The sequence below is a fragment of the Thunnus maccoyii genome, chromosome 20 (assembly GCF_910596095.1).
Source record: "Thunnus maccoyii chromosome 20, fThuMac1.1, whole genome shotgun sequence".
Taxonomy (NCBI): domain Eukaryota; kingdom Metazoa; phylum Chordata; class Actinopteri; order Scombriformes; family Scombridae; genus Thunnus; species Thunnus maccoyii.
The window spans coordinates 10070870-10087073 of record NC_056552.1 but is presented as its reverse complement, the minus strand read 5'-3'; the positions used below and the strand labels follow the sequence as shown (position 1 = coordinate 10087073).

At 41.2% G+C, this 16204-nt stretch overlaps 1 protein-coding gene across 4 annotated transcripts; it reads left to right on the top strand.

The window, feature by feature from the left end:
* The first annotated feature begins 2563 nt into the window (after positions 1-2563).
* fbxo11b (F-box protein 11b) lies at positions 2564-15852 on the top strand. Of its 4 annotated transcripts, none has more exons than XM_042397733.1 (22): positions 2564-2938; positions 4159-4322; positions 4542-4602; positions 4862-5003; positions 5111-5240; positions 6663-6746; positions 6902-7034; positions 7161-7267; positions 8070-8181; positions 9723-9829; positions 9924-10061; positions 10176-10393; positions 10482-10662; positions 10753-10875; positions 11669-11754; positions 11952-12028; positions 12114-12257; positions 13382-13492; positions 13586-13693; positions 13780-13888; positions 14023-14121; positions 14313-15852. In XM_042397733.1, the coding sequence occupies exons 1-22, from the start codon at positions 2851-2853 to the stop codon at positions 14440-14442; spliced, it is 2652 nt and encodes an 883-aa protein (XP_042253667.1). In that variant the 5' UTR covers positions 2564-2850; the 3' UTR covers positions 14443-15852. The 4 variants fall into 4 exon arrangements, with proteins under 4 accessions (XP_042253667.1, XP_042253666.1, XP_042253665.1 ...); XM_042397732.1 differs by having other exon boundaries at positions 4859-5003; XM_042397731.1 differs by having other exon boundaries at positions 2565-2938; positions 4542-4623.
* The last annotated feature ends 352 nt before the right edge of the window (positions 15853-16204 follow it).

The following is a 16204-nucleotide window of genomic DNA, read 5'->3' as shown; positions in this document are numbered from 1 at the left end:
ACACACACACACACGTTGTCCTAGGTCACTTTTGGGGACATTACATAGACGTACATTCATTTCATAGAGACTTACCCTAAACCTGACCATAACCATTACTTGCCTAAACCTAACCTTAACCTAACCCTAACCTTGACCACTGACCCCAAAAAAAGCTTTTGTCTGAAATTTGTCCCTGAAAGTAGCCTATGACAGACCCCGCTCCCCTCCCCAACACACACACACACACACACACACACTCAATTTAGTTATCTTTATCTTGAAATGCTGTCCTTCAGAGTATCCAGTGCATTCAAGGACAAAGTGACCCTACAAACCTCTGCTCTGTGTGACAGGAAGGGTGTGTGTGTGTGTGTGTGTAGGAGGGGGAGACCACACAGCTGCTCATTCTGCTTATTACAGGAGGACCGATATGGCGACTAGATAAGGTTCGTGTGCACACACACATACACACACACACACACACCCTCTCAGAAGCAACCCAGGGTTTCAAGGCTGCAGCTGCAAGAAGGAATCCATCTCATTGATATGGATACACTGCCTCCTTCATGCCAACAATGAATGTGTGGGTGCTTTTATACACTTTAGCCACCAGGTGATGCTACTGATGCTGGATTTATTGTGATCTCTGCTCTGCTCTGAGCACCCCTGTTAATTGCAACAAAACCTCTTCTGATGGCAGCACAGAGCACATATATGCAGTTTTAACACAGCAATAATAATACAATATAGTATTTTCTGACATTACATGCACATTTTTCAGCATGTCTTCACAGCTGTTGGCATTCTTTCTCAACTGGTCTTCGTAGCACAATCAAAGCAACATAGATTGTATAAAAGACATACAAGATTACATCTGAAAATGCTGTCTGCAGAAAGGAATGAGAGACTGGAAATGAATTTAGAATGGTACAGTCTCAGTTTTGCAGTGCAATCCTGGATGAAGATGATTTTGTTAAAATGGATAAAGAAAACTGCAAGGGTCACACACTGCAAAGTAGAGCTTCTTGCTAGACAGAAAATAGTTGAATACCAATGAATCAGCCTCCAGAAAAGGATTCTTTACACAAGCTCTATGTCAACAGCACTCTCCTGACATGTCAACCTTTTTATTCATACCTCTACGAAATTTCAATCACAGCATTTTTGCGAGTATTAAAAAAAAAGATTCAAGGGATTACATCACTCTGGCAGCCTAATGGTCCTTAAATGTTGCACTCACTAGGCCTACTAATAATTATTGATCCCTGCTTTTGTTCAGTTCAGTGTTGGGGTGAAGGGTGTAGTACAAGCTCATACATATAAATCTTCTCCGGACAGAAAACTAAAAGGGGAAAATATAAACAATCTCCACATAGAAACCTGTAACAATCTAAAAAGACAGTTTCATTGAAAGGCTGTGTCCTCAAGTACTCTGAGATACTAACCCAATAGCAGTCAAACAATGCCCTCTGGTGTTCAGATTACGTAAAACGATACTAATTGACTAAATGTGTTTTATTAAAGTGATACTCCACCCAAAATCTATATTCTGTGACTCAAACACTCAACTCATACAGGCTTGAAAGGTGGCTGTTAATAGATAAAAGAGTGGAGGCTGTAGTCAGCTTGCATTCATGTGAATTAAAATGGACTCCAATTACACAGAGAATGAGTGTGCTACTGGAGTAGTGTATTTTGAATGTATATTAGACTCAATTAATAAAATGTTGGTTATTAAATTCACTAATGTGTCTGCCTATATTCATATTCACATCCAAGTCACATTTTTTTTCTTTCTTAACTTACTTGTTATGTATTGTTGTTAACAATGTTGTGCTGTGATATCGTTGGATTGGTGGATGTGTGCTGCTTTTAGTCTGTGCATATTAATTATATATAATTTTATTTAAATTTTAGGTTGCCTTTTTAACATCTGGCCAGGGGACAACAGATGAAAATGTGCCTTTTAGGCTAACTCTGGCTCATTTACACCTCTCTTTTTTCCTGTTGATTAATGAGCATTGTCAAATAAATAAATAAAACAAAATAAAAATCTATTTCTTAGATTACTTTTATATTTTTAAGTGTCTATAAGCCATTGTTACAGCAGAATAACCCACACCTATGTGCCATATCTTAGTGAAAATATAAACATATATTTGATAATAAGATAGGATAAGATAGCAAATATAAATACTCAAGTAGATAGAAAATATTTACACAAATTAAAGATTGACTTGCAGCTTTTTAAAACAATACACTGACTGTTAAATATTCTGGAAACGTTAGCTTTAACATTTAAGTCTATTCCTGGTCATTATTGTGGCACATTGTTGCACATTGCACTGACATGTATATGTAGCCTTGATGCACTTTTGTACCTCCAGTAATGTGAGCTGGACCTGCAGTGTGTACATCATTGTAGTGGCTGTAGAGTCCATTGGCGTGTCCATGAATTTATCAAATCGCCGCTTGACCGATTCCGAACCCCAACAGAAAGGTTTGTCAAGTCGTCTGATACGACGCTCCTGATTGGCCGCTGCAGCAAGAGATTATAAAACGACAAATGTGATTGGTCAAACAGACACTCTGCTCTTTTTTTCTCGCGATTGTTTCCCGTGTGGGTTAATGGCTCCTCCTGCTACAGACTGAGACGGAGCTGGCACCGAGCAGCGATACGGGGGGAGCAGTAACACCACGGAGGAGAAAAAAAAGGCGATTACACCCCAAATACCAGCGGGTTCTTGATCGCAATTGTTTAGGTGTATCTGGGAAAAGGCTGCCCGGGTGGTAGTTTGGGGTCGAGGGCTAAAATTAGGAGCGGGCGGTCGAGGATAGCAGTCTATTTTTCAACAACCAACTCCCCAGATGAACTCCGTCAGAGCCACCAACAGGAGACCCAGGCGAGTGTCGAGGCCGCGCCCGGTGCAGCCCGAACGGAACAACGGGGATAGAGGTAAAGCTAGGCCATGTTCAGCTAACGATTTAAAACAAAAGTCAGGCGATAGCAGCCTTCACGTAACGCTTCGGTTTTCCTCCACTGGCCTGTTTTTCACACATAGAGGCGGCGGGTTCAGCAGGAAAACCCGAGGCTTCTTGCTCTGTGGCTTAGGCCAGGCCGCGCTTTGTTTGGCTTGAGTGATTGGGGCTAGCTAACGCCGCTAGCTAGCTACCAGGTTAGGAGGAGGTTGGGGGTTGTCTTCGCCTAACGTAATGCGTATGTAGCTAGACGGTTACAACATTAATAGCTGATATTCGGGTAACCTCAGCTGGAGGCAAAGGGGATCGACTCCATACGCTGAAACCAGGATATTCGTGTCTGCTCGGCCGTTGCATTCCCAGCTGTCACTACCGATTCTGAGGGTGTAAATCTGCGCTGTCTTTCAGACTGCCATTTTTTTGGGGTGTAACGTTAACAAAAACATTAGCAGCGAATGGGGGCAATGCTAGCTAGCTGCCCCGGCTTCAAAAGGCCACACAGATCAGCTGTGATAGATGATACGGTGTGATTTTTTTTATTTTTTTTTTAGGTGAATTCACTGTGTCCATTTTGTGTGCTCGGAGCTGCTGTTTAAAAGCTAACGCAGCCAGCAGATTGAACCATGTCCCCTTCCTTGTTCTCGGTGCCTGCTAGCCCGAGCTCGATTTGTTTACACCGCGGATTTGCCAGCTACGCAGTTCGGTTTTTAGCCATTAGCCTCACGTCTGATCGACTTCATCTGCGGCCCTTAATTTGACAGCAGCACAAAGATGAGTCTGATCCTGCACACATATGACCCAGCGACATATACACACTGCCCGATATCAGCTGGGAATGACTAGACATGAAAGACTAGTAATGTGGCTGCAAGGGTGCATCTGCCATTATCAATCACTAACCTTTGTCTGCCATACCAACTATTGCCCTGTCTGTTAGCGCAGTGTGCATACAGCATGTGAGCTGAATGCACATCATTCTGTCAATAAGGGTAAGGAGAATAAGAGGGTCAGTGGTTTTTGTGTTTACTGTGATTACTGGAGGAAATTTAGATGTATAATTGTGCACCCAATGACATACACTGTGGGTTTTTTTTTTCTTTTGTGGCATGTCCTCGCTCTATACTGCAGCTTTGTGCATTGAAGTGCCTCTTTAGAAAGTGGTATATGTATAGCAAATCTGTTTGCCCTTCTGTCCAGATGAGGAGGCTCCTGCAGCAGCCGCAGCAGAGATGGCTATTGAGGAGTCCGGCCCAGGAGCTCAAAACAGTCCCTACCAGCTTCGACGCAAGACCCTGCTTCCCAAGAGAACCGCCGCTGCCTCTGCCACCGCCTCTGCCTGCCCCAGCAAGGGCCCAATGGAGGTTAGACTGAAACATTTAAGTGCATTTTTTTTTTTTCATGCTGCAGTGTGAGGGTCTGCAGACTTGATTGTGTATGTGGATGAGAGAGAGAGTTGCTGATTGATTGTGTCCTCCTCTGAAGGAACAATGATTTTGTGACAGAGCAGTAAATTTCCAAGTTGATTACTTAGTGCTTGAATCTTGGCATGAAGTTAATATCCTACTTGCCCTCTTTTACAGGGAGCTTCCACTTCATCAACAGAAGCCTTTGGCCATCGAGCCAAGCGGGCACGAGTGTCCGGTAAGAGCCACGACCTGCCAGGTGTGTGTTAAATCTTTGGAACTGGGGCAGAGAGAGTGTTAGCTTTTTTTATTTGAGTCTTTTTATTGATTTTTTTTTTTTTTTTTTTTTTCTGTGCGTGCTGGTAAATCTTGTTTTTTTTTTGTTTTGTTTTTTTTGCAATCCATTAAATTGCACAACTCCATAGTTTAATGTGCTTGGAGTGAAGAGATTTTTCAGTGCTTATATTGTGAGTATGTGTTTGTGTGTCTTTTAGCAGCCCCAGCAGAGCAATATCTGCAACAGAAGCTTCCAGATGAGGTTGTTTTGAAGATCTTCTCCTACTTACTGGAGCAGGACCTTTGTCAGGCAGCTTGTGTTTGCAAGAGATTCAGCCAGCTAGCCAACGACCCTATCCTCTGGTCAGTGCTGCTGAAGAGATGGAAATGTCTTGGTTTCTGTTTTGAATATCAAAGTCATTAAAGTGCAGACAGCTGAAGTTTGTGGTATGCTGTTTTTCATTATCTAGGAAGCGTCTATACATGGAAGTGTTTGAGTACACGCGTCCCATGATGCACCCTGAGCCGGGCAGGTTCTACCAAGTCAGCCCAGAGGAGCATGAACACCCAAACCCCTGGAAGGAGAGCTTTCAACAGCTGGTAAGTCAGTCCTTATAGTTTCTGGGTGCGTTGTCTTTTTGTGAGGAAGAAAGTGCCTCAGTGTCTTTGTAGATCTGGTTTGGTTTATTCTCTCCTTACATTTTCTCTCTCTCTACATATATGTGTATATACATATATATTAAAAATAAACAATCTGCAGTTTGAACAAGGTGAAAGTGGCTTTGCAATAAAATCCATGCCAATCACTTCACTGTAGGGTATCAATGTCTGACATAGGGAAAAAGAATGCATGTAAAGATAAAACACTTTGTACACACACACACATATATATAAGAAAGCAAATTAATGTGTATTTATTTTTGAAATATTGCAATATATACAGGGACAAATGGAAGAATGGCTTTAACATGACTATGTAACACAGTCATTAACTTAGCAAAATGTGCTTTTATTAATCGGCAGTAAATGAAACACAACAACAAGGTGTAAAGTAATTGATCAAATGTGACAGATTTTGTCATATATATACATATATAATGACCTGACTCCATTAAATCCCTTTTGAAAAGTGGTTTAGAAACACTGTCAAGCCACTCATGCATCTCCTTATCATGTTTCTTCTGGGGGAAATTTTTTGTCAAACTTTAATGACCAGTAGCTGTCAAAACCACATAGACAGTATTTCTCAGAAGTTCAGTCTTGCGGTGAATGCTTTCAGTTCATCCGCACACAGATCGGTTTAATATCTGTATCACATTGTTGTTTTAAGGCAATGGCAACAGATGTATGTATAAAATGTCTTACCGTGGAGTTAATCTCATTTTCTAATTATGTCAGTCCAGACTAAACTTGGTCTAACCTCCTCAGGCTACTGGAAAGTAAACATGTTTGCTTTTTATTGATCATAATGTAGTAGTGAAATCAAAACACTGGTCGTGTTACAAATTGCAGTTTTACTCTCTTCTTCTGTTTTTACTGTAGTTGTACTCCTTGTAATTTTGATGTCTAGAAACGAAATTAACTGTGAATCACTCTATAATCATTGTGAAAGTTTGTACCTCGGCATATGTTATGTTCTGTGGTGGTTGGTTTGCATATATTCGTGTGCATCAACGTGGGGGTTGAAGGATAAATCTGAGGGTTTGCAAGATGGTTAACAGGACAGGACTTTGCTTCATCTAACCTTTTTTAAATATAAATGCAGAAAAAAATAATTCTGCGGTTGCTTTAAAGGGCCAGGAGCCAAAAAAATCAGGAAGGTCTGATGTACACAAACTGTCACCTTACAGCAATTTGTTGAGTAGCACATTCCCTTCTTGTCTGTGTTCTTCATTCAAAAACTTGCAGACTTTTTTTTGCTTTACTACCTGCTGGAAAATGTTAGTTTGATACCCAGGTTGTATGATGACACTACCTAACAGCAGTGTATGTATATTGACCCTGGTGTTTTCTGTGTTGCAGTACAAAGGTGCCCATGTAAAACCAGGCTTTGCCGAACATTTTTACAGTAACCCCGGCAGATACAAAGGCAGGGAGAATATGCTGGTAAGTCAAAACCTCTCTGCTAAAGAGAAATCGTTAAGGATTCATTTCTTTGGCCATAGTACTTAAGTGTATACTTTGCAAAGCCAATGTAAACATCATCTTGCTTTTCCAAACTGTCCTCTTATGAATTGTATGTGTTTCTTGTCTTCTGGCAGTATTATGACACCATTGAAGATGCGCTGGGTGGGGTGCAAGAAGCCCACTTTGACGGTCTAATCTTTGTCCACTCTGGCATCTATACGGACGAGTGGATTTATATAGAGTCCCCCATCACCATGATTGGTGCAGGTAAGTATGATACCGAAAAAAAGTATGCCTGTGCCACGTGTAATCATTATCTCTCAAGTTAGGGATACAGTCTCAGCAGTGTTTATATATGAGGGTGTTAATGAGGGTTCTCCGCTTTCTCCTCAGCTCCTGGTAAAGTAGCTGATAAGGTGGTGATTGAGAATACTAGAGACTCAACATTTGTCTTCATGGAGGGCTCAGAGGACGCCTACGTGGGATACATGACCATCAAGGTAAGCATAGTAACTTGAACCTGAAGAACCGGCTGTATATCAAAGGTCTCTACCTTCTAGTCCTATTACAGGGCTCCACTGTTGAGCTGTGTAGTCACAGTGGGGAAAGTCAAGGTTGGCCTCCAGTTTATCATTTATTCATAACTGAGGATAAAATTATTATTTCTCCAACAGAGACTCTTGGGTCTGAATCACAAAAGAATAAAATAAAAATGGGTCTCGTAACAATTCTCATGAACACCTAATAACGACTGCAAATTGTTGTCTGTGCAGTTTTCCACTGTGACAAACCTGTGAGAGTGATATTTTTGTTTTAATGAACTTTTAGAAGATACTAGTGTAACTGTTTTGTCATAAAGGTTTGTTCAGTTGCAGATTGTTTTGCTGATTATCTGTTAATTAACTGTTTTAAAATGCAAATTAGGTTATAATATGAATTGTCATATTTAAAAACCAGTAGAAAATAAAGATTATGGTTTGTGTTTGGCTGATGTGTGAAACACCTGTCTTGCTTGTCTTGGACAATCTTTTATGTAGTGTTAAAGCAATAATTTGTAAGTCATAAGACAATTTTTAGATAGAAAATTCATCGCAGTTGGCGTCGTACTGATTATTTTATTTGTCTTATGGTGTAGATTTCACTGTTTCCTTGTAACATTTCGTTATCAGCTACAAGTATTATTAGTGTCACTTATGCCTCCCAGTAGGAAGAGTCAGTCTGGATGTGGTGGGTGGACAGAAGCCTGATGTGTTGTCAGTAATCGCAGCCTCTGTCTGACCTCTGCTGCACTTCTCTCCTCAGTTTAATCCTGATGATAAGTCAGCACAGCACCATAACGCCCACCACTGTCTGGAGATCACAGTCAACTGCAGCCCCAACATCGACCACTGCATCATCCGCTCCACATGCACAGGTAACACACACACACACGGATCATTCATATACAGGGGGGGGGTCTCAAAAATGAAAGTTGACTTTGCAACCTTGTTGATAAATGCAACTTTACCTTTTGCAAAAGTAGCGTTACTGCAGGGCTCTTGTATTGTTTTACATGATGTTGTGCATGTGCTAACACCCTGTATAATGATTTAGAGCCATGGTCTGCTATTTTAAAAAGCACACAGTGTCCCTAACTTAGGTATATCACTAAATGATCAGTATGTTCCCTCTGAGTGTGTGTCCCAGCATGTAACACTAAATTTGTCATTTGGGTCTTGGACTGAAAACCAAGAAACCCTGAAGCAGTATTTTTTTTGGCAACTACTTTTATTATGACAGTTTGTTCTAGTGGAAAATTTTCAGGTTGTTTCAGTGAAGTTTTGGAAAATCAATGCCAGTATTGCTCAGTATAAGACCATCTCTTGTGTATTGAGGCTTTTTCTTTTTTTTATCAGCACAGTGTGTTATCTGTCTTGTCTGATTGAGACCATGTAGTACTAAATGTCAGATCACATTTGGCATCAATGAATTGTACACTACGGGAGTACTACTTGAAGAAAATATCAAAAGCCTCGTCGTTGTTTATCAGTGAGTATAATGTTGAACTTGTATAAGGTGGCTGCTATCTGTATCGCCACACAAGTATCACCAAATTGTAGTTTTATGGATTCCTGACAACTCTGCTCGAGGGGCTGCAACTCCAGTCCAAATTGTATCTCAAGTCATACATGTGTGGCACACATTTGACCAGTGGCCTTATATACAGGATGAACATGCTTGTATATGCGCTGTGGAAGGGTTGATTAAATTTGGCAAGACTACTGTAAACACATGACAGCATCAATGGAGTTGTGCCAAAATGATGAATCGAGTCAATAAGCAGAAAATTAATTAATCAAGTTTGATAATAACAGGACACCCCCTTAGCTCAGGGGTCAAAACTCCAAACATGAGTCACAATGCCCCCGCTTTGAATCCAGCTGAGGACCTTTGTTGCATCTCTCTCCTTTGTTTCCCGTCATGTCTCCACTACTGCTAATAAAAGCATAAAGTATTTGTTAATCGTCCAACACTGTCATTGTAAATTAAATACCTTTTGGGTTCTTTGACAGTCGGTCAAATGATAAATTAATTTAGAGCTAGAATAATTAGTCGATTGGCAGAAAATTAATCAGTAACTATTTGGATAATCGAATAATCTTTTAGTCATTTTTCAGCAAAAACGCCCAACATTTGCTGGTTGCAGCTTCTCAAATATGAGGATCTGTGTTATATGATAGTAAACTGAATATCTTTGGATTTTGGACTGTTCATCATGACATCTGAAGACGTCACCATCGGCTCTAAGAAGTCATAACAGGCATTTTTCACTCTTCTGACATTTTATAGACGAAACGATTAATCGAGAAAACAATCTACAGATAATGAAAATGATCGTTAGTTGCAGCCCTAAATTAATTGATAGTGTTAAGTGATCATTATGTGTGACCCTTCTGTTTTTTTTTTTGTGTTCAGTGGGTTCAGCTGTGTGTGTGAGTGGCCAGGGAGCGTGCCCAACCATCAAACACTGCAACATCAGCGACTGTGAGAACGTAGGACTGTACATTACAGACCATGCACAGGTAAAAATAGATTTAACCGCTCATGCATACACACACATACAAATAGGTTAACTCTGTCACTGCCTCTGACTCCGAGTCTTCTTGTCTGTTTCAGGGCATTTATGAAGACAATGAAATCAGCAACAACGCGCTAGCGGGAATTTGGGTGAAAAACCACGGCAATCCCATCATTAGACGTAACCACATCCACCACGGGCGAGATGTCGGAGTATTCACTTTCGATCACGGCATGGTAACTAAACATAAACTATCAAATATTTTTTACTTGAAGAAATTCTGGTTCCACTCTCTTACTACCCCCACATAATGATCCAGCTGATCGTTCTTCCTCTCTGTGTGTTTTCAGGGTTACTTTGAAAATTGTAACATCCATAGAAACCGTATAGCAGGTTTTGAGGTGAAGGCCTACGCCAACCCCACAGTGGTGCGTTGTGAGATCCACCACGGCCAGACGGGAGGCATCTACGTCCACGAGAAGGGGCGGGGGCAGTTTATAGAGAACAAAATCTATGCCAATAACTTCGCCGGCGTGTGGATCACATCCAACAGTGACCCGACGATACGGTGAGAACACATGCTTCACAAAATAAAACATTATGTTATTATGATGTGCATGTTTACTTCATGTTTGTTTTTTTTCTTTTATATCCAGGGGAAACGCTATATTCAACGGTAACCAAGGAGGGGTGTACATATTTGGAGACGGACGGGGTTTGATAGAGAGTAACGATATCTACGGTAACGCCTTGGCGGGAATCCAGATCAGAACCAACAGCTGCCCCATTGTACGGCACAACAAGATCCACGACGGACAGCACGGGGGCATCTACGTGGTAAATAACACTCTTCGCTTCACAAGTGGATCAAAAAAGCCACCTTCTCCAGAAAGATTGTCAGACAGCTGATTCTGTTTTGTGTTTCAGCACGAGAAAGGCCAGGGGGTGATCGAGGAGAACGAGGTTTACAGCAACACACTGGCCGGAGTCTGGGTGACCACAGGCAGCACTCCCGTCCTCCGCAAGAACCGCATTCACAGTGGCAAACAGGTAAAAACCAACATACTTAAATGTTTGCCCCTGTGAAACTGTTACAAAACCTGAAGAACAACATCCTCAAATAGTCTGTAACTGATTAAATGTCATGCTTTTTAGTTCATTCTCTATATTTAGAGATACAAATCTTTCTTCTGGCACTGTGAAGGAATGCATGTGTCAGAACCAGGTGGAGTGAAGAGACGTTTGAGTGATGATACATTTAGCTAAACATATAAAAAAAGCTTTAATGCCTTGAAGTTTTACTATTTTAAGTTCTGAATTTAGTTCTTGGATTTTTGAGAAATCTGGTTTTGGTTTAACGTCATGTAGTTAAGATAACTCAGGAAAGTTTGCAGTTGAATTTTGCTAAGAGGTGAAGTGCACTGAAACAACAGAAGGGATATTTTGCCATGTACATGTACTTTTAGTTGACTATTTTTTGTGTGTGAATATTTTGTTAATTGGATTACTCTTGGCAACAGGGAGACTAGACTGCAGGGTGTCAAAGGTTAATATAAACACCCTCAATTAGCTCGGGTATGATTAGCACCTTTATGTGAAAGTAAACATGATGTCACACATTTTTCAAATAGTGAATTTCTTACCTTAAGCACAAAATATTCCTTACAAATACCCCGCAGTCTTTATTTCAGCCTTCCCACTGTGTTACAGAACATATCCTAATTGGAGTGGGCTGTTTTTTCTTCTATATTGAATCTATATATCTGCAATTAATTACCTTTTTATCTTTGTATGGACGTTTCTTGTGTCCATTAAATCTTATGAATATCTGCCTTTTTTTTAGGTTGGTGTATATTTCTATGACAACGGGCATGGCGTGTTGGAAGACAATGACATCTACAATCACATGTACTCTGGTGTACAAATAAGGTAACGTGTTTCAGCGGTTTTTTGTCTCACAAACTTTGAATTAGTTTTATTTATCCATCGATCTGCGTCTTGTCGTTTTATCTCTTAATCTGCTCGTAACAAATAAAAAGAGCTTGCATGCTCACTTTCAGCAATAAAACTGTGGATTATGTGGCTGATTATTAGAATCAGTTGTGAATAATGTTTCATCTCGACAGGACGGGGAGCAACCCAAAGATCAGGCGCAACAAGATATGGGGAGGCCAGAATGGAGGGATTCTAGTCTACAACTCAGGTCTGCATTTTACTTTTCCACTGTTAATCTGTTATATACCGTGTGGCTACTCCTATATCTAATTCTGGTGTTTTAATGTCAACAGGTCTGGGCTTCATCGAGGACAATGAGATCTTTGACAATGCCATGGCCGGCGTGTGGATCAAAACCGACAGCAACCCCACGCTGAGACGAAATAAGATTCACGACGGCAGAGACGGAGGCATCTGCATCTTCAACGGAGGCAGAGGTAATCCCAACATATTCTGTAACATCTTCCACAAAACAAAGATAATTAAGAAAATGTGTCGTAGCTTCTGAAAATTTCTTTGATTTGAACTGCCAAACAGTACAACCAACCATCAGTTGAACTTAAGTTTACTTAAATTAGCAGGGATGGATTAGCAGGGCAAGTTTCTTTGCCCCAATCTGAGTCATTTGATCTTGAGTATCTGCCTAGATAATACAGCTGCACACTTCAAGTACATTAAAGTTATTAAAATCAACCCAGTGTATATGCTTGATAATTGAATAGCTCTGCAATGCATTAAGAAAAACATTGCCTGCATCCAAGCTGTTCCTTTAAGGTTTTTTTTCGATTTTTTTTTTTTACAAAATAACTAAGTAAACAGAACTCCAAATTTCTGTGGTAAAGCCAATAGCAGTCACATCTGCTAAATGACCTCATGGGTGGTCAGGAACCTTGTTTTAAAGGTCCGATAGTGTAGAGAGGGTAGCGTGTACAGTGGCTCGCTACTGCAGTGACGGGCCGGTCATCCAAAGCAATGAATTCAGTCACCCTCTCTGTAATCTTTTTGGCCTTGTCACAGTCTCAAGAAAATTTCTCTCTTTTATAACAGTGTCCTCCAATATTTGTTGCATGAACTCACTGTGTTACGTCGAGTGTTTCTTTTTTTTTTTTTTTTTTTTTTTTTTTAGGCGCTGTATCAAATTGAGCGCAGGTCTGTTACTGCTGCCTTGCGAAACACTCGCATTGCAGACATTACAAGTGGATGTCGGACTGCTTCTGTTTTCCGATTTAAAACATTTCCGTACTACAGATATTTTAGCCGCGGGTATGTCAGAGTACGCTTCTGTGTCCTGCCACAAACTGTGCTCTCCATTTACAACACCTGTGTGAGAGCTGACGATTGAAAAGAAAGGATTTGGCACAAATTCTCACTCAATATAGCCAATACCGTTCAGTTTAAAAAAATGCCATGATCGGCACTGATACCGATCTTTGAGATTGGCTCAGGACATCCCTATAAATTAGAGCATAGCTACATATTAACAGTTACCTTGGTGTTTGCTCCTCCTAATTTGGCACCTCTTTGTCTTATAGTTTGTGTTATAAAATCTTTTTCTCTTCAGGTCTGCTGGAGGAGAACGACATCTTCAGGAACGCTCAGGCCGGCGTGCTGATCAGCACTAACAGCCATCCAATACTCCGCAAGAACCGCATTTTTGACGGCTTTGCTGCAGGTTAGCTTTGTTTACAATAAACTCCATGTGACAAAACATATCAGATTGTATCTAATTTTGGTGCTGATGTTTCCTTTTTTTTTTCCTCTCCAGGTATTGAAATCACTAACCACGCCACAGCCACCCTGGAGGGCAACCAGATCTTCAACAATCGCTTCGGAGGGCTGTTTCTCGCCTCGGGGGTCAACGTCACCATGAAAGGTAACTTAGTGTTTTTGCGGACATTAAAGCTTAGGTCAAGCCGTGGTATCACCCTGTTAATTTTCTGTTGTGCTCTCTTCTGTTAGATAATAAGATTCTGAATAACCAGGATGCCATTGAGAAGGCTGTGAGCAGAGGACAGTGTCTCTATAAGATCTCCAGCTACACCAGTTACCCCATGCACGACTTCTACAGGTAAACAAAAGGTTCAGAGTTGGAAAATAATCAGAAAAGATTAAATCCCTGCTAGATTAGCAGTGGTTAAAAACACTTAAGTAAGGTACTGTCTCATGTTTAACTGTTTATCTTGTTGTCTTCTGTCTCTGCAGGTGTCACACCTGTAATACAACAGATAGGAACGCCATCTGTGTTAACTGCATTAAAAAATGCCACCAAGGGCACGACGTAGAGTTTATACGGCACGATCGGTGAGCCTCTTATTCCTCTCTGACACTGCTTCTCCAACATCAGGGATAATAATCTTGGGGGTTTTATAATAATGATCATCAGTTGCAGCCTTGATCGAACTGAAAAATGTGTAAAAATCCACTTAACTAGCATTTGCACCACAAATTTAAAGGGAGTATGGCGTCTAATCCCTGATATATGTGCCTTCCAGGTTTTTCTGTGACTGCGGAGCAGGAACGTTGTCCAACCCATGCACGCTGGCCGGAGAGCCCACACACGACACAGACACTCTGTATGACTCAGCGCCGCCCATCGAGTCCAACACGCTGCAACATAACTGAAGGCATCCAGTCGAGTTACACTCTCTCACATAAGCATACAAAACACATTACATTGCACACAGCCATACACACACACACACACACAGACACGCGCGCACACAGGCACAGTGACATACACACATCCATTTGGAGCCATAAGGACCCAGAGAGACTCTGTGATTGCGGCGCTCTCAGACGGGATCGAGGTGAAAAGAGGCTGCAGAGGAAGCAGCTTCCTGCCCGCTGCAGTCAAGACACACTGCAGCGGCGGCAGACTCCACTAGAGGGAGCAGTGGAGCAAAGAGTAGACTGACAGAACGGCCACAAGAGATTCCTCACTCGAGTATTTCTTATTGCAGTCTGTAGACAAAGAGAAGGGAAGAGAAGGGCTCTGAAGAGAGGCTGTCAATGGCGGCAGCACGTGAAGATCCCCCCCCCTCCCCTCCAACCCCCCCCCCTTCACTCGGTGTTAATTCTCAGCTCCCGGCCCACTTCGTCTTCTTCTTCTTCTTCACAAGAACTGCTGTCAAAGAGACTTCCTGCTTCCTCGCAGCTGCCATCCCCATTGGCTGCCCAGGCAGTTGTAACTAGGCAACATATGGGCGGATGTTGCTCTGTTGTGTGTGGATAAAGAGCAAGATTGTGTGTGTGATGGAGCACTTGGGCTTTTTTTTTTTTTGTTTGTTTTTTTAAAAACTATGTTCTGATCAGTGGATTTTATTTCAATGCTTTCTCATGTAGTTTTGTATTTTCAAGCAAAAAGCTGACTGTATTTGAATGTCTTTTATTTTAATATATATTATTATAATTATTATTATTTTTCTTTGGTTTAGCGTCCCTCCTCCCACCCCCGACACCCAGGCAAACTGCAGAAACTCAAAAGGTCCCAGTGGTGAAGTTCTTTCTGTGAAAGAGAATCTCGTTTAAACACTAAAAACCCTCTCCAGTATATTAGCTTAAATGGCAGGTGGAGGGGCTCCACAGTTGTATAAAGGTGTGTATGTATGTGTGTGTGTAAATGTGTGTTGTGTACAGTGCAAGTTGTGTGAGAGTGTGTGTGTATATGTTTATAAGTTGATGCAGTCAGTGTTTTATGGAGAGGGTTTTAATAGGAGGCGTCAGAGCTCCTTTTGAACTGGAACTGAAGAGTCGGTCTGCAGTCTCCCCCCGTGTCCCCCCCCCCCCTTCCCCACCTCCCCCTCCCCACCCACTCCTCCCGTCCTCCCCCGTGTATCGTGGTGACTGTGGCTCCTCATGCAGCCTGAATCGTATGCATGTACCATAACATCTAGACTTAATATATTGTGAAGTATTCAATAACCATTATGTAGATGCTAGTTGGAATTCAAAAAGGGGTATACTTTCTTAGAAAGACAAAAAAAGAAAACAGGAAACTGGCCATTTCTAAGAAAATAAAACTTTATTAGATCAGAGGTGTCTTGTGTTAAATTCACTTGCTGTGAGGAAAATTCATTCTGCGAAACCACCAATAGATGCATCGTCTTGTTAAACAAATATGCTGCTAAAAGTACCCTAGGAGTTGATGTTTGGAAGTGAAAAACTGCCCTAAAAACATTGTTCACTTGACAATTTGCAGCTGATGAGTTAGAAAACCTGCTAATTAAATTGTACAGATGTGATTAAGAGCAACTTCTTTCACAGAGAAATTGCTACTGAGAAAATGCTGTGCAATATTTATCTCCAACAGCGGGTGATTTTTCTTTTTTTTTTTTGAATTTTTGAGGTGATGTGTCTTTTACAACATCCCTATTTTATTATGTTA

Excerpts from the sequence above, each read along its gene's own strand:
- fbxo11b (XM_042397730.1), top strand. The coding sequence starts at position 2,851 with ATGAACTCCGTCAGAGCCACCAACAGGAGACCCAGGCGAGTGTCGAGG. Across the intron at positions 4,323-4,541 it reads CCAGCAAGGGCCCAATGGAG|GGAGCTTCCACTTCATCAAC; the intron begins GTTAGACTGAAA and ends CCTCTTTTACAG. Across the intron at positions 6,747-6,901 it reads AAGGCAGGGAGAATATGCTG|TATTATGACACCATTGAAGA; the intron begins GTAAGTCAAAAC and ends GTCTTCTGGCAG.